This window comes from Panthera tigris, chromosome D2 (assembly GCF_018350195.1).
Source record: "Panthera tigris isolate Pti1 chromosome D2, P.tigris_Pti1_mat1.1, whole genome shotgun sequence".
NCBI classification, from domain to species: domain Eukaryota; kingdom Metazoa; phylum Chordata; class Mammalia; order Carnivora; family Felidae; genus Panthera; species Panthera tigris.
In genome coordinates, this window is record NC_056670.1 from 79212376 (window position 1) to 79236552 (window position 24177).

The 24177-nt window shown below is 55.4% G+C and overlaps 1 protein-coding gene across 2 annotated transcripts in view; it reads left to right on the forward strand.

Annotated features, from left to right (window-relative positions):
• LOC102970117 (phospholysine phosphohistidine inorganic pyrophosphate phosphatase) overlaps window positions 1–24177 on the forward strand; it is a 117549-nt gene that overhangs the window by 39605 nt on the left and 53767 nt on the right. Inside the window, exons 6-7 of one of the 2 annotated variants that reach the window (XM_042960146.1) lie at window positions 7228–7319; window positions 16358–16520. In XM_042960146.1, coding sequence (XP_042816080.1) covers window positions 7228–7319; window positions 16358–16520 — 255 coding nt within the window. Of the gene's footprint in view, window positions 1–7227; window positions 7320–16357; window positions 16521–24177 lie in introns of those variants that run through there. The other variant, XM_042960148.1, reaches the window with a different exon arrangement.

Sequence of the window (24177 nt, forward strand, 5' to 3'; positions counted from 1 at the left end):
ATCCAGAATGGGCTCTGCACTGACAGCAGAGAGCCCGATGCGGGGCTCGAACTCACGAACCGGGAGATCGTGACCTGAGCCGAAGTCGGACGCTTAACCGACTGAGCCACCCAGGTGCCCCGAACATTGCTTATTTCTGTTTCAGAAAGGTGGTATCGGTTTATCTTCCTTACCGGTTGTATCCCCCCCACCCCCATCCTTACCACACCGTTTTTACTTTTTTATGACATAGCGGTCTTTGAGTTGTGCTGTGCTTTGGAATTGGGCCTCACGAATGTGTCGGACTGTGGGGGGATTCCTTAGCCGTGGGCCATCTCCGGGTCTCTGAGGGGGCCCGGGTGCCTCCAGACCTGCAGGCTGAAGACCCGGGACGCATCGAGTGCTAGATGTCCTCTTGAGGCATCTCCCTGGAGGGGTGTGTGCCCCTCGGGGCTGAGATCCGGACTGAGCCCCCGGCTCCTTCACCGCCAGCCCTGCTGTGCTGCCCTGGGAGAGGGAGGAGAGCTCCTGGGCAGAGTCCTGGGGCCACCAGAAAGTGTATGACAGGTGGGCTTGCTCCCAAACACGGTCACCTGTCAGCGCGGGTTCTTCCCCTGGCAGACGGTAAGGAGGTGCTGGCAGGCAAAGATTGAAGAAACGTGAACGAAGCTGCTTGAAAGCTCAGACCGGAAGACCTGCCTGCGGGGCTCAGTGCTCCCTCCGGCTCTCCGGGTCTCCGTGTTCGCTGGGAGTCCAGCCTCGCCAGGTGCCTCTGCCCTGCCTTCACCGTATCGCAGTCAGAAAGGAAGTGCATCCCGGGCCTGACAGGTAGGGGTTTTTTATTTCCCCCGACGGCGCACCTCTTGACCTCTATCTTCTGGCCAATGATTTTTTAAATCCTAAATGATTTGGCAATAATTGCCCCTCGTCGCGTGATCATTGCCCTTCACCGATAGTAAATCTGTGAAATCCCCGGAGGCCCCAGTGCATTTTGGTTTGCGGAGCCCACAAGCTGGCCCGGACAGGCATCACTGCTCCGGGCAGCTGCACGCCCCGCAGCGTCCCCGGCACCCCTGCGCTCCCCCAGCCTCACACGCGGCTTCGGGGCGCCGCCCGGATCGGGCATCGGCTCGTCGTGACCGAGTACAGCGGCCGCTTCTCCGGAGTTCTTCCTCCAAGGGCCCAGATCTCTGCTTCCGCCTTTGTGGGTCACAGCAGCAAATGGCCTTGCCCAGGAAGCCCCGGGAGGCTGTGTTCCGAGGGCGAAGACTTTCTACTGCCTTGGGGGAACGTGTGCACAAAATCTTCTTTTCCCCAGAAGCGTGGAAGGCATCAGGCTTGACGTGGATTCGTTGGAAGACCTGTTTCATTTCCAAGTTACTTCTAGCAAGATGGCCCCCGGAGCCTCCGGTAGCAATGGACAGGGCCCTAGGTTGGAAGGTTAGGAACGTTCAGAGGCCTCGAAAGGGCAGAAAGCAGAATCTCATCCTGGGGCTCGTGGCTGGTCCGGCGCCCTCCTCCCGGAGGAGCCGTGTGGTGGCCCCGGTGACCCTGGCTTGCAGGACTACCCGGGTGTGAGCCCTGCTGCTCTTCTCAGGAGGCACACGTAGCCCCCTGGCTGTTTCTTGTATTTGGATTTGGGGGCCTGGGTGGCTCAGTCAGTTGTGTCCAGCTTCCACTCAGGTCACGGTCTCATGCTTCATGGGTTCGAGCCCCGCGTCGGGCTCTCTGTGACAGCACAGAGCCCGGAGCCTGCTTCGGATCCTGTGTCTCCCTCTCTCTCTGCCTCTCCCCCCTCTCAAAAATAAGTAAACACTAAGAAAAAAAAAAAACCCATTTGTATTTGGCAGTGCTCTCCCAAGCCAACAGTCATCCTAGAAGAAATTTCCAATTTTTACCGTACCTGGGTACTTGGCACTGGCACTATTACTCACTTAATTTTTCTTTAAATCGATGGAATTAAAAAAAATTTTTTTAACGTTTATTCATTTTTTGATAGAGACAGAACATGAGTGGGGGAGGGGCAGAGAGAGAGGGAGACAGAATCCAAAGCAGGTTCCAGGCTCTGAACTGACAGCACAGAGCCCGATGGGGGGCTCAAACTCATGGACCATGAATGAGATCATGACCTGAGCTGAAGTCGGATGCTTAACCGATTGAGCCACCCAGGCACCCCTTAAATCGATTCATTTTTAAAAACTTAAATAAATGTATTTTAAAAGGAACTTTGGGGGCATCTTGGTGGATCGGTTGGTTGAGCGACCAACTCTTGGTGTTGGCTCAGGTCATGATCTTGAGGTTCATGAGTTCAAGCCCTGCACTGGGCTTTCCACGCTGACAGTTCTGAGCCTGCTTGGGATTCTCTCTCTCTCTCCTCTCTCTGCCCCTCCCCTGCTCACACTCTCTCTCACTTTCTCAAAATAAATAAACTTAAAAAAAATAATAAATAAATAAAAGGACCTTTGATCACTCCTTTAAATGGAAAACCAGAATCCCTTACTTACCATAGAGATTACTCTAAAAATAAATGCAAAACGGTTACATTAAAATGCGTGTCCGTGTTGTACCTAAAATCAAACAGCGTGTCACCCGTGTGCGAAACTGACTTTGGAAAACGTGGGATTGGAGATAAGATCAGAGGCCATTGGTGAAGCGTATGAAGTTTGGAATATTCGCTGGAAGAAATGCAGTTTTTTTCAAGTTCCTCATGCATGTGGCAGGCGGCTGTGGCCACTAGCCGTTGGCAAAGGTCTCAGTGCTGGTGGTCATTGTCCATGTCCGAGCTTCTACCTGGGGCCTCCCTGATGAAGGCCCCTTCAGCCTCTGCTTGAATATGATTGAGTGCTACCTCCGAGGCAGCCTGTGTTGGTTGTTAGAAGAGCCTCGTGTTTACCTGGAACTACCTCTCTGACCCCCAGAGTGGCACCAGCTCAGTCTTTGTCCTTTTTCACAAACTCTTCGTGATTTCTCCAGTTATTTGAATGCCTGTTCAGATGTTTCCAAGGACAGCCGCTTCGGGCTTATTAGCCTGTGCTTTGTGGAATGCATTGTATGGCCCTGCCCTGGGGAAGGGCGGCAGATGGGTTGTTAGCACACATATGGGGTCCCCTGCTGGGAGTGCCCCTACCTCCTAACCTGGCCGGCCCCTCTTGCCCTTCAGGTTGAAGCTCAAAACCTCACGTCCTCCAGGAAGCCTTCCCTGACCACTACACCTCACAGCCTCCTGCACCTTATCACAGGTCTTGGCTACGTATTTATGAAATTGTCTGATGAACGTCTGTCTTCTGTATTCAACCAGGAGCTCCATGAAGGCAGGGACTGTGTCTCTTTGATCCCCTGTGTCCCCACTGCCTGCCCCCCACAGGGGCTTAATACAAAAGTGCTGGGTCACTGGAGGCAAGAGTGCCATCATAGAGACTGGACTATCTCCAACAGGGCTAGATCAGGAATTTCCCCCACAAAACATTTCCTAGTGTGTTTTTCCTTTTAAACATATGCAGATAACTTATGTGCAGGCACTGTCCTCGATGCGTAATTGATACGGTTTCATTTAAATGCCACACCACTTAGACCCCTTTCACAGATTGAAGCGGAGCCTTGCCCAAGACCACAGAACTAGCAGCTAACAGAGCTGGAGTTTGAGCCTGGTTGCTCTGGCCCCATCTGAAACCTGAGCTCAGTCTGTCCATTCTGCTGGTCACACAAGGCCTGCCTCTGCTTCCACTGCCCTATATCCCCCACTCTGAGATGGGAGACATGTTCCTTGCGGACTCCTGTCCTTACAGGCAGAGTCCAAATTCATTTCCCCAGTGTGAATGCCTCACAGTCATCGTTTGGATTGTCCTTGATTTTGGCTGGTGTATCTATTCGCTGATTAGCCACCCACACCTGGCATCTGAATTCCAGAGGGGAGACTTGTGGAGTGACTGTCAGTTTCAAAGCTTCCACCCTGTCGGCATCAGGACACCCGTCTTGTCACGTGGAGTCCGGTTTCTCAGACCCATCTGGCCTCCAACCATGTAAAATCCCAACTGGACTTGAGAACAGATCTGGAGCATGTTTGATGTCTAAGGCATCCGATTTTTCTTCCACTAGCAGAATCTTGTCCTGAGAATATTTTGAAGCTTTTAATCAGAGTTTTGTGGTAGTTAAGTGAGGGAAGCTGTTCTTTTTTTCTTTAAAAGTACATATGTGGGGCGCCTGGGTGGCTCGGTCGGTTAAGCATCCGACTTCGGCTCAGGTCATGATCTCATGGTCTGTGAGTTCGAGCCCCATGTCGGGCTCTGTGCTGACAGCTCAGAGCCTGGAGCCTGTTTCAGATTCTGTGTCTCCCTCTCTCTCTGCCCCTCCCCTGTTCATGCTCTGTCTCTCTCTGTCTCAAAAATAAACGTTAAAAAAAAAAAAGTACATATGTAAGAAGGTATGAATCAACGTAAACAATAATGTTAGTAATACATGTGGATATCGCAAAAGGAGACCCACTAATGACTAAAGTTCAGGCAGCACTGAAGTAGACTCTACTTTGGTGACCAGTGAGGAGACCTATTGGCTGTACCTCCTAAGTGTCTCCTGACGTCGGCAGCCATGCCTTAAATTAGGACACTGATCCAGTCAAGTTTTTGGATATCAGCTAAGTGCCAGCATCAACCCATAGCCCTGCCTGCAGGAGCTCACACGTTTCTAGAAAAGAACGATGAGTGAGCCAGTACAATGCAGTAGGGGACGTGCCAGAAGGTAACCAGAGGGTTTTGGGGGGGCCTCATATCCCAGCTGGGTTCAAAGGTGGTGGTCTTGAAAGCCTGTTAGGAGTTGGCTGGTAGAAGAAGGGATCAACATATGCCATGGATCACTCTTTCTCTGTCCCTTTGTGCAGATCCATATTTCCACTTAGTACCATTTTCCTTTTGCCTAAGAGACTTCCTATTACATTTCTTTTGTGTGGATCTGTTGGTGATGATGCCTTTAAGCTTAAGATATCTGAAAATGCCTTTATTTTGCCTTTGTTTTTGAAGGATACTTTTGCTGGGTATAGAATTCTAGGTTGGCATTTCCCTCTCTCAGTACTTTAAAGATGGCGCCCCACCGTCTTCTCACCTGCATTGTTTCCAGTGGAAAATCTCATGTCTTATCTTTGTTTCTTACTGTGTAACAGTACTTTTTTCTTGCTCCAGCAGCTTTTAAGATTTTTGCTTTGTCCCTGACTTTGAGTAGTTTGATTATGTTGTGCCTTAATGTAATTTTCCTCATGTTTCTTGTGTTTGGTGTTGATTGGGGTCTTGGATCTGTGGATTTATCAGTTTTATTGTGTTTAGAAAATTTTTAGCCACTAGGAAGTCACATTTTATTTCTGTCACCTCCTCTCATCCTCCAGTTACATGTGTATCAGGCCCTTTGAAGTCATGTCCTAGCTTGATGATATTCTGTTCATTTTTGTTAAGTTACTTTTTTCTCTTGGTTTCATTTTGGATGGTTTCTATTGCTATATCTTCAAGTTCATTAATCTTTTCTTCTGTGTTGTGTAATCCTTTATTAATTTCATTCGGCAGATTTTCCATTCCAGACATAATGTATTTCAGGTGCTACCAGTATAAATAAAATGTAAGCATTATTTAGTACCGCACACTTGCGATTAGTTGTAAATGTCAGTAAATTGCGCTGTTATTAGTAATTAAAAATAAAAGCAGTTCTCTGTCGGAAAAAACAATCTGTTGTAGTTTCCATCTCTAGAGGTTCAATTTGGATCTTTTCTTTTATCTTCCATGTCCCTACTTGACATCTGGAACATATGTAAGATAGTTGCAGTAACTAATTTAATGTCTTTGTCTGCTAATTCCCACATCTGTGTGAGTTCTGGGTCAGTTTAGATGGATTGAGTTTTCTGTTCATTATGTGTGATGTTTGCCTTCGTTGCATGTCTGATCGCTTTTTTAAATTAGTTGCCAGACGTTGCAAATTCTACTTTTCGGAGGGGGAGGGTTCTGGATATTTTCGTATGCACTTTGTTCTGGGATGCACTTAAATGACTTGGAAACAGTTTGATCCTTCCAGGTCTTGCTTTAGAGACTTGGGAGGCAGTGCCAGAGCAGGGTTTGGTCTAAGACTAATTACTCCCCACTACGAAGGCAAGATGCTCCTGAGAACACTACCCAGTGCCCTGTGAATGATGAGATTTTCCAGTCTGGCTGGTGGGAACAGGCACTATTCCCAACCCTGTGTGAGGTCCGGGCACTGTTTTCTTTCATTTTGCAGTGTGATTCTTTCCCTGGCCTCGGGTGGTTTCCTCACTCACGTGTGCTGATCAGCAGTCTGCAGAATGCTGCCTCATTCAGAGGGACCCTCTGTGGATCTGTGCCCTTCTACTCTGGGTAGTCCCCTCCTCTCTGATACTCCATCCTGGGAACTTCAGCTGCCTTGGTCTCCCAGCCCTTAGCTCTTTCCCTCCATTCGGGGAGTCTGCCAGGCTCCGTGTGGTTCTCCCTCCCTGCACCCACAGTCTGGAAACTGAATATACTCGTGGGGTTCACCTCCTATGTTTCCTGTGTCCTAGAAATCATTGCCCTTCATTGCTTGATGTCCAGTGGCTTGAAAACTGTTGTTTCACATAATTTGTCTGGTTTTCATGTTGTGTCGGGTGGGAGAGTATATCCCAGAGGCTGCTTTTTGAAATGATCACCAGGCTGCAAGCGTTACCTTTGTGTGTGTGTGTGTGTGTGTGTGTGTGTGTGTGTGCGCGCGCGCGCGCGTGTGTGTGTATTTTTGTTTGCATGTTATTTTGGTTTTATAGGTAGTACCCTCATTATTGAAAGCAAAAAGTCCTAAACTGTGAGCTACAAAGATTTGCCAGAAATTTAGTTAATTTTCACAGGGCTAGTGGTTGGCACCTGGTTACGGAGTTTTTAGCTGCAGGTAAAGTTCAGCCTGTGTTCAAGTAGAGGCGAATCTGTGTCAGCCTCCCCACGTGGCCTTGTGACACCGTTATCACTTTGACACCTGAGGATTGATTTCAGATTGCCCACGTATGCGCTGTTCAGAGCCACTCGGCTCTTGGGGGGTGGGAGAGTGGGCAGCAGGAGATATATTCAAGGTGGGTTGACTTTTAGTCAATACGATGACAATATTGCCTTGCCTAATTTGTATGGTAGAAGTTTTAAACATCAAATCAAGCAGTTGATTATGTCAAAACAGCTGAAGGAGCACAGGAATAAATTCCCCTGACATCACTTCTGAGCTCATTTCCCTGCCTCGCAGGCCATCATGATTGGAGACGATATCGTGGGTGACGTCGGTGGTGCCCAGCGGTGCGGGATGAGAGCCCTGCAGGTGCGGACGGGCAAGTTCAGGTGAGTGTCCCTGCACATGGTCAAGTTCATCTGCCTGCCTGCCTCCATGGATTCCTGGGGTGTCCCAGTTTTCGTTTCGTTTTCTTTCCAAAAAGAACAGGATGTGGTTATCTGCTGACCTTTATATAACTGTCCTCTAAGGAGGGGCCTAGCTGACCTTTTCATAGGTCAGGTAAAGTATCAAAAGATACAGGGGCCAAGTTTCACAGCTGGGATTTGAATAGGGTTTAGTGTGGAGACAAGAGAACAAAGGCTCCAGCTGCCCCAGGCCACAGAGGGGCAGGCCCAATTTGGGCAAAGTAGTCAGTGGGGGGGTGGGGGGGCGGTTTACAGATTGTGGGCCCTCGGCCCTCCCTGATCACCCTCCGTCTCCTTTTGCTCTGTCTTCTCAGTTCGTGAGAGACAGAGAAGCTAGAGATGGCACATCCTTGGTCAGGGACACCTTGGAACCGAACCGCTGTGTCCAGAGAAGCCGTGTTTCTTTCCCGGGTCAAAAGTCAGCCTAGTCTTGGTCAGGTTGCCGATGGGCACCTCTCAGGGGTCAGGTGCTTGTGGGCACGTGGAGGTGCCCTGTGGTGTCCGGGTTTGGCTTGTGGGGCCGTTGAGGGTGTCTTAGACATTAGAGCATTGTCTTGACTTGTTCTAGATGGTTTTGATGGTGGCCATGAAGAGAAAGTACGGTTTTGTGGATGCTGTAGAGACTTGGTTAAAACACAGTTACCCAGGGGTACTTGGATTGGGGTGGGGGGTTGCATCTGTCCTGAGCGATCTGTTTTCACAGGGTCCAGGAAATGGATTAGAAGGACCTGTTCACTGTGAGGCCCCTCTCCCGTGTGCGAGAGCCAAGAGACCTATGGGTTTGGGGCCCAAGTGGATGCAAGGGGAGTGAGGAACACTTGCCCCGCCAGCCACCTCCTGGACCCTCCTGGGGCACTAGAGACTCTCTTAAAGCCCCTTGGCACACCTGAGATCTAGGCCCTCTTTCTTCCCCAGGCCCTCAAAGGAAGGCACCCCAAAATTTTGTATCTTTTTATTTGTTTGTTGTAAGGACGTAAATCAGCTTTTGTCAGCACACAGGGCAGAGTGAGAAGACCACTGTCACTGGTAAGGCAGCAAATGAGCCATCTGAGAAGGAGGCCACAGGGCAGAACAGGAGGCTGGGCTCTGTGTGCGGGAGGGCAGGTGGGAGGCCTCTCGGCCCTGGCTGCTCTCCAGAGCCACGCTGTTGAGAACGGTGGTCATGTGTTGCCGGTGGCTGCCGAGTACTTGAACTGTGGCTGGTCGTAATCGAGATGTGCTGGACGCACAAAACAGATTTCCAAGACTGAATGGTAGAGAAAGAATGTGAAAAAGCTCGTGAGTAATTTTTTGTACCGATTACACGCTCCAGTGCTAATATTTTATGTTAATTTCACCTGCCTGTTTTAATTTTTGCCAGTGTAGCTGCTAGAAAGTTCTTGCTTGCCTCCCCGGCTCACATCAGGGCTCAGCGCATTTCTGTTGGGCACGGGGGTCCCTGCACCTCCCCCTGTTCCCTGCAGATGGCACTCGTGACACACAGACCCCAGCGAAGAGCCAGAGAAAACCTTGTGCTCTGCCGGCCCCGTGGGGCTGGAAAGCCAGAGGCCTCCATGGCGCCCTGCCTGGGGACTGCTTCGCGGTGTTCTCTGTGGTTCTCCCATGTGGTCGGCTTCCCCCAAGAATGCAGCTGGGTTTTCCTGGGCTGACCTTCATCTAACTGGTGTTACTGCCTGTTTCACCTGGCCATAGCTGGTTCATCCTCCCTGGTGTGAACACACCTCTCTCTTCCCCTCCCCCGGAGGGCACACTTGGGTGGGTCCTGGTTTAAGCTTTCTTTGAAGTACTTCCAGGAACGTCTGATCCATGTTTCGTGGGCACGTGGGCATGAGTCCTTGTAGCGTCGATCCACTAAAGCTGGAATTGCCGCGTCGTGGGGAATACGCAGGGTCAGCTTTACCAGACAATGCCACACTTCCAAATCGGTTGTGCGGGTTTGTGCTCCCCCCGCAGTGGGCAGGGCCCCACTTGCCTCCAGCCTCTTCACCACTTGGCTGTCTTGCATCGGGAGGCCCGTGTTCTCCCCAGTTTATGCGCCTAGAGCCCTCAGGGGCAGCGTCGACACCCGGTACTCTGTCCACCCAGAGACTGGGGAGGGACCCAGAGGGGCCTCGGGAGAGAAGGCACAGGAGAGGCAGAGGTGGGCACGTGTGGTGGCATCAGTGGCTGCGAGGGTGGGATAGGCAGGGGCAGACACGCCCATCTGGGCCCTGCCCTCTGGCTTTGCCTGGGTTTGGCTCCCTCCACACCTGCTTGGTGTACCTGCTCTTTGATTGGCTGGTGGTGGGGGGACAGCACTGGAAGTAGTAACCCTTTCTGGTACCTGACCGTCATTATCCTTCTTGGTCCCTGACCAAGCCTGCTTCATGTCCTGGGCAAGAAGGAAAGGTTTTCAAACCGTGGACAGCTTGGCTAGGCCCTGCGGGGCACTGGAAGGGGGTCCCAGGTGAGGCCGGGAGGTGGCCACAGAGTGAGGCCCTGAGGCCTGGGGGCGGCCCAGAAGTTAGCCTCCCAGCCCCTGGAGCTAGCTTCCTAGGAACCTGTGGTGCCTGGGACAGCCCCGAGAGGCTTGTCCTATCTCCCTACTGACAGACACAGAGATTTAGTGGCCCCGCTTCCCATTTGTAGAAGTGGAAACTGAGGCCCAGACAGGGCAGGGGTGTCGGTACACATATTTTCACCTGTGGAAGAGTGGCCACCCAAGGATGGGATCCCAGCCTCCCCGGCACAGAGAGGGTGCCCGGGCCGTTTTCTCTGGCCTTTTGGACTGTAGACCCCGGGATTGGGGTGGGGGGTTAGGGTGTGTCCCTGGCAGAGGGGCCTGAGCCAGCCCTGACTGGAGGAGGGGCATCGGAAGGTCTGGAGGCTCCCCTAGCTGAAGGGCCAAGCCAGCCCCATGGTGTTGTGTGAGGCCAGTGCCCCGGGTCACCCAAGAAGGTCAGTGTCAGCCTTGGAGACACATTAGTCCCTGAGGAGAACGCCGGGAGAAGTGCAGCCTGGCCTTCTCTGCGTTCTCCTCCGGTTTTCTCCTCTGCCCTTTCCTCCTGTTCTCACCCCCCTGCCCATCGCGTCTGCCCTGGGCCTCACCGCCTCCTTCCCGGTCTGCTAGGGCCCGCTTTCACTTTCCCTTCCTCGCACACTGCTTCCTGATGCGGCCGCTAGAGGGCGCCGTGCTGCCGGTACCGGGAGGGGCGGCGTGCACACCCACTCACACGTGACGCGCCGTGTCCCCTACACTCACACCCGCAACACACTCACGGCTGGGTCCCGCACCCTCACATGTGCATACCCAGGTCCCACACACACAAATACGCACCCAGCCCTCCCCCCCACCCTCGACTCACACCCAGGCCTCCTCGAGCAGCACACATGGATGGGCGTGCTGGCACACCCACATGCACTCGCACCCAGCCCACATGCCGGCCACACCTGCCTGCATGCCCCATTTTCCTCTTGCAGCAGCCGGTGTCTGTGCTGCGACTGGGGCAGCAGGCCTGGGGGTCCTCGAGCCGCTCCAGCCCCTTCTGCCCCATCCCACCCCTAAGCCTTCGTTCGTGCTGTGCCCCACCACCTGTCCTACCATATCCTTCCTCAGTTGCCTGAATCCTGCCTTCAAGGCCTTCCCTAGTGAAGGAACTCCCAGGTCCTCCCACACGGAAGGGCCCTTAGGGGACCCCTGGCTTCGTATGAGGATGAGCTGAGAGTCCCAGAGGGACTGTCTCCAGGGCAGGGGTCACCCCATGGCAGGCTGGAGCCCGGGCTGGACCTCACCCCAGGGCCCTGTCTGTCGTGCCCCGGACACACCTCACCTCCAGGAGAATCATCTGCCACTGCCGGGGCTTCCCACGGCCTCCTTGTTTCCAAACCTTTTCTGAGATTTCCAGAATAGAAACAATTCCACGTACTGGTCTCCCAGGGCTGGACCGGGGAGGTTTCACCGGTAGATCCATGATGTTCTTTGTAGAGAGGAGCGTCTGGTCCGGGGGCAGGCAGCTGTGTGGTCCTGTTTCTAGACTGCTTCGCTGGCCCTTGCCTCAGCTCTCGGGACATTGACACCTTTGAGGATCACGGGGCGCCCACTTCATCTGATGTTTCCCCGCGATACGACCTGCGTTGTGCCCTTTGGGCCAGAATATCCCAGAAGTGGTGCTGCGTGCTTCTGGGCGCATCCTGTCGGGAGGCCTCCAGCAGTATCGGTGGTGTTGACGTTGACCGATTAAGACGGGGACCGCCGTAAATTTATGCAAAGGTATGGGCTTTTCTCCCCCTTTGTGAGGTATGACGATTTGCGGGGTGACTGGAGGATGTACAATCCCAGTCCTCACCCTGCTTCTATCTGTTGTCTCTAAGGTCTATTACTGCTCCTTGAATTAACTATTTCTGTGACGGTTGCTAAGTAATTGCATTTTTCGTTCTTACGCTTGATGTCGGCATTCTACCGTAAAGAAGAATGTTTTCCCCTCCCCGTTTATTTATACCCGTGCGGACTTGCGGAATTCTGTTCAGTTCAGTGGGTTATCATCTGTTCCTCCTGTCATTTATTCCGGTGCTCACGTGGTCCCCGACGTGGCTAGCGGCAGCTGAGTCCTTTGGACACATCCCCACCGTTCTCTGAGCCCTTCCTTACTTTTCTGGCACAAAGAGATGTTTCAGGTTCATAATATTCTGTCTTTGCGTCAGCCCTGGAGCCGCCCATTTCTCAAGGAGCCCTGGTTCCTTTTAGTGGAGAGTGATATTTAGAATGGAACCCTAGGGCACGAGGCGGTCTTCCCATGCCCTGGGGGGGGGGGGGTCGCTGTTCTGAGACCCTCTGAGCGGACAGAAGTAGGACACATGCACTTGCAAATCACACGTCCACCCATCAGCACCTGTGAATCTGTACTACCAGAAACAGCACACTCACACCAGTACCTCTGATTCTAGTCCGACACCACAGGGCTCATCCCAGCCTTACGCTTTTGCACATTTGTGCCTTCCTTCTACAGGGAGAAGCCTGCTTTACGTTATTCTCTCTCCATTTACGTATTTGCTCAGTCCCCCTGAATGTCGCCAACCTGACCTTGCCCGGCTGCTGAGTACCTGCTCCTCGCCCGCCCGCTGCCCCAGGGCCCCCTTCCCTGGGTCCCTGGTCCCCTTCCCATGCCCAGGCGCCACGGGCTACACTCCTACAAGGAAGGGGGGGAAGACCCCAGACTTCCGCTGCCTCGTCCGCCTCCCTGCCGTCTCCCGCCCTGCTTGGTACGTGAAGGGATGAGTCTTTGCCAGTTTTGTTTTCCCCACGATGCCTTGCACGTGTTGGACACTCTGCATTTGTGAAACTGAGCAGCAACCGTCTTCCATTGGCAGGGGCCTTTCGGCTTCCCAGCCGTTTTCACGTTTGGGGCCCCCTTCCGAGCCTCAGGGTAAGCGGAGAAAGTCTGCTGTTTTCTGGGGAAGAAGCCGACTCATCTAAGGTCACCCCAGCCAGTAAGGCCATTCCAGGGCATTCGTCTGTCACAGTTGTCCCTATGCCTGGATGAAAGCCTAGCCTTGTCGTGTACGTGTTCGTGTGGGAGAAGGGACCATTTGTCCTTGGCTTCCGGGCACTCACCTGGGCTGCTGCTCGGAAGGCTGAGTGTGGAAGACAATAGACAGAGGGGAGCCCCAGGCTCATGTCCTGGCTCTGCCACTTACCAGCTGGAAGAAACGCCGAGCCTCAGTTTTCTCATCTGTAAAATGAGGGTTTAGGGGGAAGTACTCCCTTTGGTACAAAGGAGGAGCCCGATAAATACCCAACTGTGGGGGGGATAGGTCAGCGATATGACACGTGTGCACAGCACAGCCGGGCCCGACCCTCCAGAACTCTGGGGCCTTCCTGAGGGCAGGCCCAGCCAGGCCCCCACCTCTGGGTGGAATCACAGTCACGGCACCGCTTTGAAAATTCGCCCCTAGAGACCACGTCCTCCGATTTCCAAGACATTCTCGCAGACCGGCTCTTGGCCTCCCCGTGTGTGGGGGGACGGCAGTGCTCATGGACGGCGGGGCGGGAGGAGTCCGGGTATGGCCATGCTTATTCCTCTTCCTGCTTGTAGCCTTGTGGCAGCCCGCCAGCATGGCCCGGCACAAGCCTCCCTCGGGGGAGAGACGCTCGATTGGAAAAGCTGGCTTTTCTTTAAAAAGCACGAGTGCAGTAGGCTCTACCCCAGCGTACTGGGGCACCTGCTCTCCGCCGCCCTCACCGCCGTGCTAGGAGACGTGGCCCACGTCGGCTGCCTGCTGCTGCCACCGGGAGCACATCTGAGAGGCAGCTCAGCTTTGCAAGCACCTGCTGTGTGTTCAGCAGTGTCGAGGAGGAGGAGTTCCCAGCCCGGTGCCGGGCACAGAGTGTTTGTCCAGAGGGGCTGGGAGGAGGGGTGCTCAAAGAGGACTCTGTGAGATGCAGAACGCAGGGGGTGAGGGATGTAGGGTGAGGGTGGCCGCCCAGGGGATCACCCGGTCGGCAGGGACCGTGTTTGCCCTGCGTCGTGTCCCGCCCCGAGCGGGCACAGGGCTGGCCGCTCTGCAGGCTCTGAATGACGGAGTTTGGGGGTGGGGGCTGAGGATGCAAGGGGACCCGGGATGGGAGCCTGGAGATGGCGGGCTGGCCAGAGCAGAGCCCTTCTGCCGCTGCAAGAAACCCTTAAAGGCCCCAACGCGTGACTGAGAGGTGGGCGGGCTGCAGGAGAAAGGCCCGCGGTACAGCCGCCCGTGTTTCAGGAGCAGATGCCCCTCGTGGAGCCAGCTGGGTGGCCACTGCGGGGGGACTTGTATCATCGTCCCCCCCGCCCTGGAGGCAGGTGGAGGCAGGTGCGGGATCTGCCTGGGTCTTTGTAGCACAGCACCGGAGCCTTTTCTCCTTTTTTTTTTTTTTTTTTTGCATGTCCTGTATGTGGGGTTGTAAAGAGAGCTGATGGCAGGGAGGGGACAGCAGTGGCTCATCAGAAGCTGCAGCGGCGAGGGCAGGAGGCCTAGGTGGGCGCCTTTCAGCCCGACCGACCCTGGCCCAGGGGCAGGGGGGCCCGGGGGCCTGGGGAAGGGCCTGGGCTTCGCGGCCCGTGGGCAAGGGATGGAATGTCTGGCGTGTGACCCCGCGCGGGCTGCTCTCTGTGCTCCATCTGGGTTTTACGATGCCGTGAGGTGCAGGTGAGCCTGCCATGAGCCCGGTCCCCTCCCTCCCTGGTGCCTGAGTGGAGGTCTCCCCTGGCTTCTGGCTCTGGCTTACATAGGGCTGGGAAGAGCTCATTGATCAGGCTGCATAAAGTAGCAGTTAGGCGGGGCGCCTGGGTTGGCTCAGTCGGTTAAGCGTCTGACTTCGGCTCAGGTCCCGAAATCACACTCTGTGAGTTCGAGCCCCGCGTCAGGCTCTGTGCTGACGGCTCAGAGCCTGGATGGAGCCTGCTTCGGATTCCGTGTCTCCTTCTCTCTCTGCCCCTCTGCCTTTCATGTTCTCTCTCTCTGTCGAAAGTAAATAAACGTTAAATAAATAAATAAAGCAGTAGTTAGGCCTTGAAAATAGTTCCAAATTAAGACTTTGCCAGAATCTGAGTATTTTCTCGCGTGCCCTGGTCTTTGGAGCCTCGTGGTTAAGCACACAGGTTCCGGGACCTGCCGGGCTGTGAATCCCAGCTCAGCTGTTTCGCCAGGGGCTGGTTACCTAACCTCTCTGTGCTTTAGCTTCCTCACTGTGGGTGGTGAAGTAAGGTGTCTTCTTCCTAAGGTGGTTGGGAAAACACAAACTGGCCGCAGCAGAAAAGGGACCCCCTGCACCAGAAATTGGTTCATTTACTCTCAAAGCAGCTGTGTGGGATGGTTAACTGTTCTTTTCTTTACTTGTGTAATATAATTTATTGTCAAGTTAGCTAACATACCTTGTATACGGTATGCTCTTGGCTTCCAGAGTAGATTCCCACAATTCTTTGCTTCCATACAACACCCAGGGCTCATCCCAAGTGCCCTCCTCGATGCCCACCCATTTTCCCTCCCTTGCCCCGCACCCCTCCCATCAACCCGCAGTTCTCTGTATTTAAGAGTCTCTTATGGTTTGCCTCCCTCCCTCTCTGTTTGTAACTATCTTTTTCCCTTCCCCTCCCCGTAGTCTTCTGTTAAGTTTCTCAAATTCCACATGTGAGTGAAAGTATGATATCTGTCTTTTCTCTGACCGTCTTATTTCACTTAGCATAATACCCCCAGAGGATGGCTAACTATTCTTATTTCCGAGCGGTTGAGTAACTTGCCTGGGGTCACAGAGCTGGTGAGAGCTGGCCTTTGAACCCCTAGTCCACCATGTGCAGGGTTCCCTGTGATTACTGTCTCTCCATTTGTTTCTGTATGGTTTTAAGTTAGTCCGGTGGATTTTTATTTTTATTTTTTTAATGTTTATTAATTCATTTTGAGAGAGAGAGAGAGAGAGCCAGCAGGGGAGGAGCAGAGAGGGAGGGAGAGGGAGAATCCCAAGCAGGCTCCATGCTGTGAGCACAGAGCCTGACTCGGGGCTCGATCTCACGAACCATGAGATCATGACTCGAGCCTAAATCGAGAGCTGGACGCTTAACTGGCTGAGCCACCCAGGTGCTCCAGTCCAGTCAAGTCGGCCACCAGGGACGTGTGCCGTGAGGTCCTGCCGGGTGGGGGCTGGTGCCAGGAGGAGCCACTCACAGCTGCCAAGGGAGCTCCGAGCCACAGGGCAGAGAATGTGGCTCAGGGTCCTCAGGTCGGGGCTCCAAGCCCCAGTTCTGCTCTGGCCCCTCAGGAGAATTAGGGGGATCCCTGTGGGGCTTCCAGGCCCTACTCCTGGTTCAGCCGGACCAGCTGTCTTGTCTGTATCGGGGTTCCTTGTGAATTCCACTGGGCAGAGGCAACGGGTTCTGCTTCTTCCGAGCATTCGAAAGCTTCAAGGAGCACTGTCTTCAGATCCCGTCCACACCCCACCCTCCCTTTTACAGGTGCAGAGGCCGAGACAGGCTAGGAATTGAGCCGGGGGCTGAAGGGGCCCACCCCACCCCTGTGTGCAGCCCCACCTCACAGCCGAATGGACCCGGCCTTCCTCGGACTCCCTCCCCAGCGTCCCCCTGGAGGCCTCACGGGTGTTGTGGAGACTGTATCTAGGGGCTGGCAGGATCCAGGTGGCGTGTGGAAGTCATCCCCCGTCCTGTTCTGGCCAGAGTCAGCCAGGAGGGGAAGGGGTTAACCTGTTTGGGACCTACCAGTAGAGGGGAAGCACCAGTGTCCCCACAGGAAATAGTTTCAAATAAATTCCTGTCCTGCCTCCCTGCCGCCCCGGGACGGAAGCTCAGTAGCGCCTCCTAGTGTCCAAGCTCCTCTCTGCAGGCCTGAGAAACTAGCCCTGCTCCCCGACCCGTGTGTGGTGGGCAGAATATGTGGGCAGGCCGAGAGACCCCAGAGCTCCAGGGAGACCAGCTGTCCTGCAGCCACCAAAGTCCAAGTCTCCCAGGTCGGCGGGGGCGGCGGGGGGGGTTCTGTAAGCCGAGGCCTGGGGGAGCTGAGGGCAGGCAGGGCTGGGGGAGGGGAGGGGAGCAGAGAGCTTCAGTGTCACTGTGGAAGGGACTCTCTGAAGGCAGGCAGGAAGCAGGACAGGCCCCCATTCGGCAGAAGACCATTGGGAATCTGATGCATCGAAAAACGGATCTTGTGTTGCCGCTCCGAGCCGGGAGAGTGGGGTCGGATTCGGCAAGGATCGGCTTGGACAGTGGCTCTTGGCGGGTCAGGTTGGAAGCTGTCAGTAGTCCGTTAGCTCCTGGGGGATGGATGGACTGAGCTGTGAGGGGCTGGGCGCCTGGACTGTGCCTCCTGCCTCTGCTACGGACCGCCAGGTGATGGCTCAGGCCTCCTGATCGCTCAGGTAATGAAACTAATAGCCATCTTTATAAAGTTTATTTATTTATTTTGAGAGAGAGAGAGAGCATGGGTGGGGAGGGGCAGAGAGAATGGGGTGGGGGGGAGAGAGAGAGAGAGAGAGAGAGAGAGAGAGAGAGAGAGACAGACCTAAGCAGGCTCCTCGATGTTAGCACAGAGTCTGACGCAGGGCTCGAACTCACAAACTGTGAGATCATAACCTGAGCCAAAATCGAGAGTCGGATGCTTAACCAACTGAGCCACCCAGGCACCCCAGTAGCCATCTTTTTAGAATAATCCAGCACTTACCAAGTGTAAGCAATGGGGCTTTTCCTCCTTTGTGCAACCAGCTTTCTAGGTTTTAAATGAGAAACTTGAGCATCAGAAACAGTAATAGCCTGGGAGTCGAACCAGGTGTGTCTGACTCCAGAGCCTCTGCTTGGAATCCCAGGCGAGCTTGCCCAGACTCAGTTTCCCCACCTGCCGTCTCTGCCTCCACCTTGCTGCTGAGAGAGGTGCTGGGAACACGGAGCTTGGGGATCTCATGGGGGCCTAGGAACGTGTTGGGGGTGTTCGCGCTCTCTGTCCATGTGGCAGGGCTCCCCGTTGTTGCCGGAAGTGGTGACTCGGGCTGGAGGTGTGAATCGGGGCTGCAGAGAGTGGGCGGCGGGCATGCCCGCCCAGAGCAGGCCGTGCAGAGGCGAGGTGGGGAGGCCAGGCCTCCCAGGGCACCTTCTGCCTGGCTGCCCCGCTCCAGGCCGGAAGCAGCTGGCGTGAGCCCCACTCTTTCTTGCGCCCCAGCACGGCTGCCTCGAGGTGCTGTTTATAGGCTGCGCTCATTGTGGATAATGCCTGCGCCTTATCTCATCCATCACACTGCCCCCATTTCACAGATGGGTACTGAGGCCAGAGGGCCGGGTGGCCAGCGTGAGGGTTGGTCCTAAGAGCCGGGCTCCCCGTTTCCTGCTTTCTGTGCCTCCTGCCTCGGGGGTGGGACGGGGAGATCTCAGCCAGGGGTGAGTAATGTAGACTGCATCATAAACAGAAGCCTCTGGGCTTTATTTTGCCCTGTTACAAGCGTGTGTGGGTTTCTACCCCCAAGCGTGAGCCGCCACAGAACAGAGACATGGGGTGTAGGTTGGGCTCAGATTGGGGGTGTGGCCCAGGTGATGAAAACACCCTCTTAGGACCTGGCAGAGTCCTTGTCCTCTGCTGTGACTGAGCCCCCTTCTGGGCCATTCCAGTTCCCCCTTCCCAGGTGACCCCCCCCCCCACAAGCCTCCCACCCCGGCGCTGAGGGCTGGGCCCACCCTGCGGGGTCTGCCGAGCACCCTGCCATTTGCTGTCGCTTTTCCCGCGGTCTGCAGGTCTCGCCTCGGTGGGTCTCACGGCCCTGCCACTGCCCTTCTGCTTCCCAGAGTGCCGTCTCCCGGTTGCCCTCTCTTCTCCCTGTGGGATGTTTGATGTGAGGAAAAGAGAGGCCTGATGCTGCGAGGCCCTGGTCTGCACACGCCCGGCAGCTTCGGGAGAGCAGACTGCCGCTCCGAGCCCCCCCTCAGCCCCCCTGGCCGAGGGGAACACGGTGGACAGGCCTCCCTCCCCTGAGACAGAGGGCCACGCACGTCTGCCCCGGACCGCCTGGCTGCCCACGAAGGGCTGGCAGTGCAGATCTGGACGACACCAGTGACGGTGAAGGTATGGGGACGGATACTCCACGGAGACTCACACATCTAGGAGAACCCTCAGGAACTCTCCGGTCCTTTCCGCCCACCCCATCTCACAGAAAAGTGAGCCTCCGAGCGGCTTCCGACTTGCCCGGCTCCTGCACTGTTGGAAAGCTGACTGCATCCTAGAGCCTGGGTGTGCTCACCAGTGCGTGCCCTGGTTGCCTCTCAATTCCTGCAACAGAGGCGTGGCGGAGGAAGGAAGCACTTCCTGAGAAGTTTGTGCTACCTCCCATGACATTTCAAGGCACTTTATTTCTCAAAATATTGTCGGGATCGAGTTATTTTTAGCTCGGCCTCGTGGGATCGGAGAATACTGTTGCTGCCGCTTGGGCAGACAGACTTCTAGTGTAGACCGGTTCTGCGTGACCTCTTTCTGGGAGAGCCACGTGGTCTGAGGAATTGTGGGGCGCCCGTGAGGCAAAGCAGAGCGCCCCCAACTGTTCCCTGTGGCTCAGCGACCATCTTGAAACCAGAATGCCCCCCCATCCCCAGGGTGCGGGTTGGGGACGCTGGAGCAAAGCATCTCCAGTCAAAGCCACTTGTCCGTCTTCCCATCCTGCTCCGGTCACTTCAGGCCTCAATTTCCATATCTTTAAAATGGGAATATTAAGAGGATCGATGCTCAGGTTGGGGAGAACAGAACAGCGTATTCTGCGGAAAGCATTCAGCACGTTTCCTGGCATGGAGTGAGTGCCCAGCGAATACTGGTAGTGTTATTTTTATTGGAGGGAACTCGGGCCCCAGGATAACTGTGAAGGGAGGGACTTGACTTCCAGGCACTCGGGCCTGACCGACTCCGTGGCATTGCTGTACCGGTGTGGATGTGTGAGCCCTTTCCCGGGGAGATGCTCTGGGTGCACCTGTGCCGTCCGGCCTCCCGAGGCTGGGGGGTCTCCCACCCAAGCAGGGGCCTGCAGCCTGAGCACAGGCTCTGTTCTGCTCTCCACAGTTTGAGTGGGGATTTTGCAGAGGGCCTTGGGCTGGTGGGGGCCGACGTCTCACACCCAGCTGCCCACTCTGGCTGCCTGGAAAACCGCCATGGTTCCTGGTGCTCCTGTGTAGCTCGGCGCCTGGGGCCTGCAGGGGCCTCGGCTGTGGGGAGCACACGCATCGTCTCTGGCAGGCCCTGATGCGGCCCCCAGCCCCAAGGGGCTGCACAGGTACAGGCCCCAAGACCGGTGGATCTTGTGCCAAAGTGCTTGGCAGTTTATAGAAGACACTTGTTCTCTCTCCTGTCCCCTTGAGCCCAGTCCTAGGTTCTGGGCTCTTTTCTCTCCCAAGAGTTGGAGCCAGAGTGTCCTGGTGGCAGAGCAGGCTGCAGCCTGTGTCCACACTTGGTCCCCGTCCCGATGGATGGAAGGAGCGAGGGGGCTTTGAGGGGCTCTCCTGAGATACACCTGCAGCCCACACTCCTGGAAGTGGAAGCCCGTGTGGGCTCGGAGGCTGAGTCACCAAAGGCCATCGTCATGCATTTGCCCTCCCAACCTTCTCTTGGTGCCTCATTAGACCCGACTGGACAACCGGAGGCAGTTGGGGCCCGGGTCTGCCGCTGGGGCCAGCCTGGAGGTACTGTGACTCTGAATGGGGCCATCGGTGGGGCTCTGACGCAGGGTGACTTCCACTTACTTGCTGACTTACATGTTTACAGATAATGATCACAACAGCCTGAGGAGGCGAGTATTAATATATCCCCATTTACAGTTGGGGAAACCGAGGCACAGAAAAGTTGGGTTCCCCACCGAGAGCACACAGCAGCTCGTGGGCACTGGCATTCTGTTTCTAGTCTGAGTGCTCAGGCTGGGGCTGTCCATGGCACGTGGTGTCGAGGGGCATCTAGGGGCTCCCCGGGGGGCTCCCACTCTCATGGAATCTCACAGATTGGAGCTGCCCTCCCACATCAGGCCCACTCTGGCCTTGCCTGAACTTCTCTGGCCTCTGTATGCAGGGACTGGAGAGAGGGACTGAGAGCCCCAGAGTGACCTGAGTTCATGAGCGGCCGGAGGGAGGTACCATCTGTCCTGGACGCCCTCTGCCGGCACAGGCCAGCCTGAGGCCGTGTCGCCCACACCTGGGGCTGCACACCCCATCTGGGAGCCATCGTGCCAGTGGGACGAAGCAGAGATGCTCCAGGGAGGCCGAGACTTAGGAGCCTGGGAACAGGGTGTCTTTCTGGGCTCAGGGCCTTTCCCTCAAGATGGAACATCTCGGCTGCCAGAGCTGCTCCCAGCACGAATTCAGTTGTTGGTATTGAGCGCGTGCTGGGGTGTATCTTGCGTTTCTCATCTGCCGTGTGGTGCGTTTAGCGGGGCCTGTCTGGGCCGGAGCACCCACAGCGGCACACGGAAAAGCCATTTTTACCTGGAAGAACTCCATTAATCCTCGGAGTGGGGCGGGGGGGTAACGTTTTTGATAAGGCCTCCAATGTGGTGTTTTTTTTTTTCTTTTTAAAAAAATTAATGGGATTTTTCTGATCGTGAAAGAAATCCATACCTTTTTAGGAAAATACAGAAAAGCACAAGGAGGAAAATCCACAATCCCACCTCCCACAGGGAATCACAGTTAGTGTTTTGTTTTGCCTGTTTCTTAAAAAAAAAAAAAGTTGTACTAAATGAAATCGTGAAGCCTGGCTTTGGATTTAAGATCATACTCAGAGTCGCTCGCATCCGAGCGTGCTCCTGTCCCTGGGATGTGGTCGTGCTCTCACAGAACTGCAGCCTCCTGGCCTCCCAGCCAAGCTCCCCAGGACCCAGCCAAGTTCCCCCGGGGTGGAGCCTGTTCGGGAAGCTGCCAGCCCAGCCAGAGCAGGACGGCAGGCTGGAGGCCCCCCCCTGCCCTCTACCCTGGGCTGACTTGAGCGACAGAGAAGGTCGGAGTCAGGCATGTTCCTCCTGGTCCCCTGGGTGCAGGGAAAGCCCTGTCATCCCGTCCTGTCTCCCCTCTCTAGAACCCCTGGGTAGGAGGAATTGTGTCCCCTCCCACCCCCACATGCCTGCCGGCCCGGAGCCCCTGGAGACCAGGAGCAGACTAGTTGCTGGCACGGAGGGAAGGACACGTGGCAGAGAGTGACAGGCGGGCTTCAGCGGCCACAAACCTGTCCCATGAGTGTGTACTGGCAGGTGGCCGTGGAGATCCTGGGGGAGGGTTTGTGAGTCCCTCTCCTCCCTGCCTCACCCCTGCCCGGGCTGGTGGGGCACAGCCAGCCCTGGATTTACCCTCCTCACGGGGTGGCCTTGTGCCCTCACCGGTGTGGGCAGCAGGGGCAAAGGGCAGGAAACTGGCACCCGTGAGTTGCAGCATTGGCCGCACTAATGGGGGTGGGGTGAGCGGCCTCCACGCACCCCTGGCTACTGTTAGCCTCTGTGCCAGGGTTCCGTTTACGGAGGTCAGGATTCTTTTTAGATTTTTAAAGCTTGTTATTGACATGTAACATACAGAATAGTGTACAGAACTTAGGTAAAAAGCTTAACAAATTTTTATTAAGCGAACACACCTGTGTAAGCAGAACGTGACCAGTCCCCCCAACCCCCCCACCCCCCCACCCCCCCCCCCCGCCCCCGAGTCTCTTCCAGTCACTTTGTTCCCTGAGATAATCACCACCCTGATGACCTCTCAAAGCAGAGATTAGATTGCCTGTTCTGGAACTTACTGTAAAGGGAATCATACCACATGTATTGTTCTTTCTCATGGTCAGACTTTTTTTTTTTTTTTAATGTTTGTTTATTTATTTTGAGAGAGACAGAGAAAGTGCATATGCACGAGCTAGGGAGAGGCAGAGAGAGAGAGAGAGAGAGAGAGAGAGAGGGAGACACAGAATCTGAAGCAGGATCCAGGGCTCCAGGCTCCAAGCTGTCAGTGTGAGATCATGACCTGAGCTGAAGTCAGACACTTAACCGGCTGAGCCACCCAGGCGCCCCTCTCATGGTCAGACTTTTAAGGGGGGGGGGTCTGCTGGGTGGGTGGCTGGAACCGTGAGGGGTCATCCTGGCATCCATGGTGGGAAACAATGCTTCTCCGACCAGAGGTTGTTCAGTCACCCTGCAAACACTCCCTGAGTGTTGCTCCTGCCAGAGGAACAGTAAAACCTGGCTTTGCGGAAACCTTCGGTCCACGGGGCAGGGAGCCAGTGTAAAAACAGGCAGTTTCTCTCTCTGGGGCTGGATGGCATGGGGGCTGAGCCCACAGACGCAGAGTGAGCCCAGAGGGTGGATGGGGTCTCCCTGGAAAGGTGGAGCCTGAGTGCTGTTCTGAAGGGTGAAAGGGGAGTTTGCCAGAGCGACAAGAGCTGGGGAAGGGCAAGTCAAGAAGAAGGGAGAAGAGTCTTTGTTTTCCCAGTGGGCCCAGCTCCTATAGAGGCAGCCACAGCCCCGGCCCTGGCCCTGTTGAGGCGGGAACCAGGGAGCCACCTACCAAGTCAGAGGCCAGAGTGGTGCTTTGCTCCCCCAGCCCTTGGAGGAGGCCCACCCAGCATCACACATCCTGGCGTTGGGCCCATGCCTCCCTCTCCGAGACTCTAAGCCTGCTGCGTAGACAAGACGTGCTGTGATTCCCAGAGGCACCAGAAGAACCTGCTGGTCAGAAACGTCTCCCTGTTTTCTTCCACCATGAGACTTAAGGGTTAAGGCAGATGCAGGACAGGGGGTGGTGCGGGACAGGGGGCCGCTGTGACTTGGCCGGGACCCACCCCTTGCGGAGCCTCCGGAAGAGGTGGGAGTTGGATAGAGTCTCTTGAGGTCCCTTCCTGCTCTGCCCACCTCCCAGTTAGATGGGATGACTCACAGCGAGCGCTTGAGAATGGAGGTCAGTGACCCACCGTAAGGCCTTGGGTGCCCAAACGTGGGTGAGCACGCACGAAGGCAGGCCTGAGGGCCGAGCTGGAGACGGGGCACAGCCCTCGCCCCCAGGGGCCAGGGCTGGGCTTCAGGGGGTTGTGTGCAGAGAAGGTGTGAGGGGGACATCGAGGGTAAGGGGCTGTGTGAGGAGCTGTCCTCGGGTTCTCCGTGTGCCCTGGACGGGCCCTGACCTTGGCAGAGGCCGGGACACATCCAAGAAATGACCCTGAATCGAGTCAGGTTCACACCCTGCAGGGGCCACTGATCTTTGTTTGCAAGGGGAGCCCCCTCCTCATTCCACCATCAGAGTCTGGGGAGCTGGGTGGGCCCAGCCACCTCCCAGAACCCCTTTGG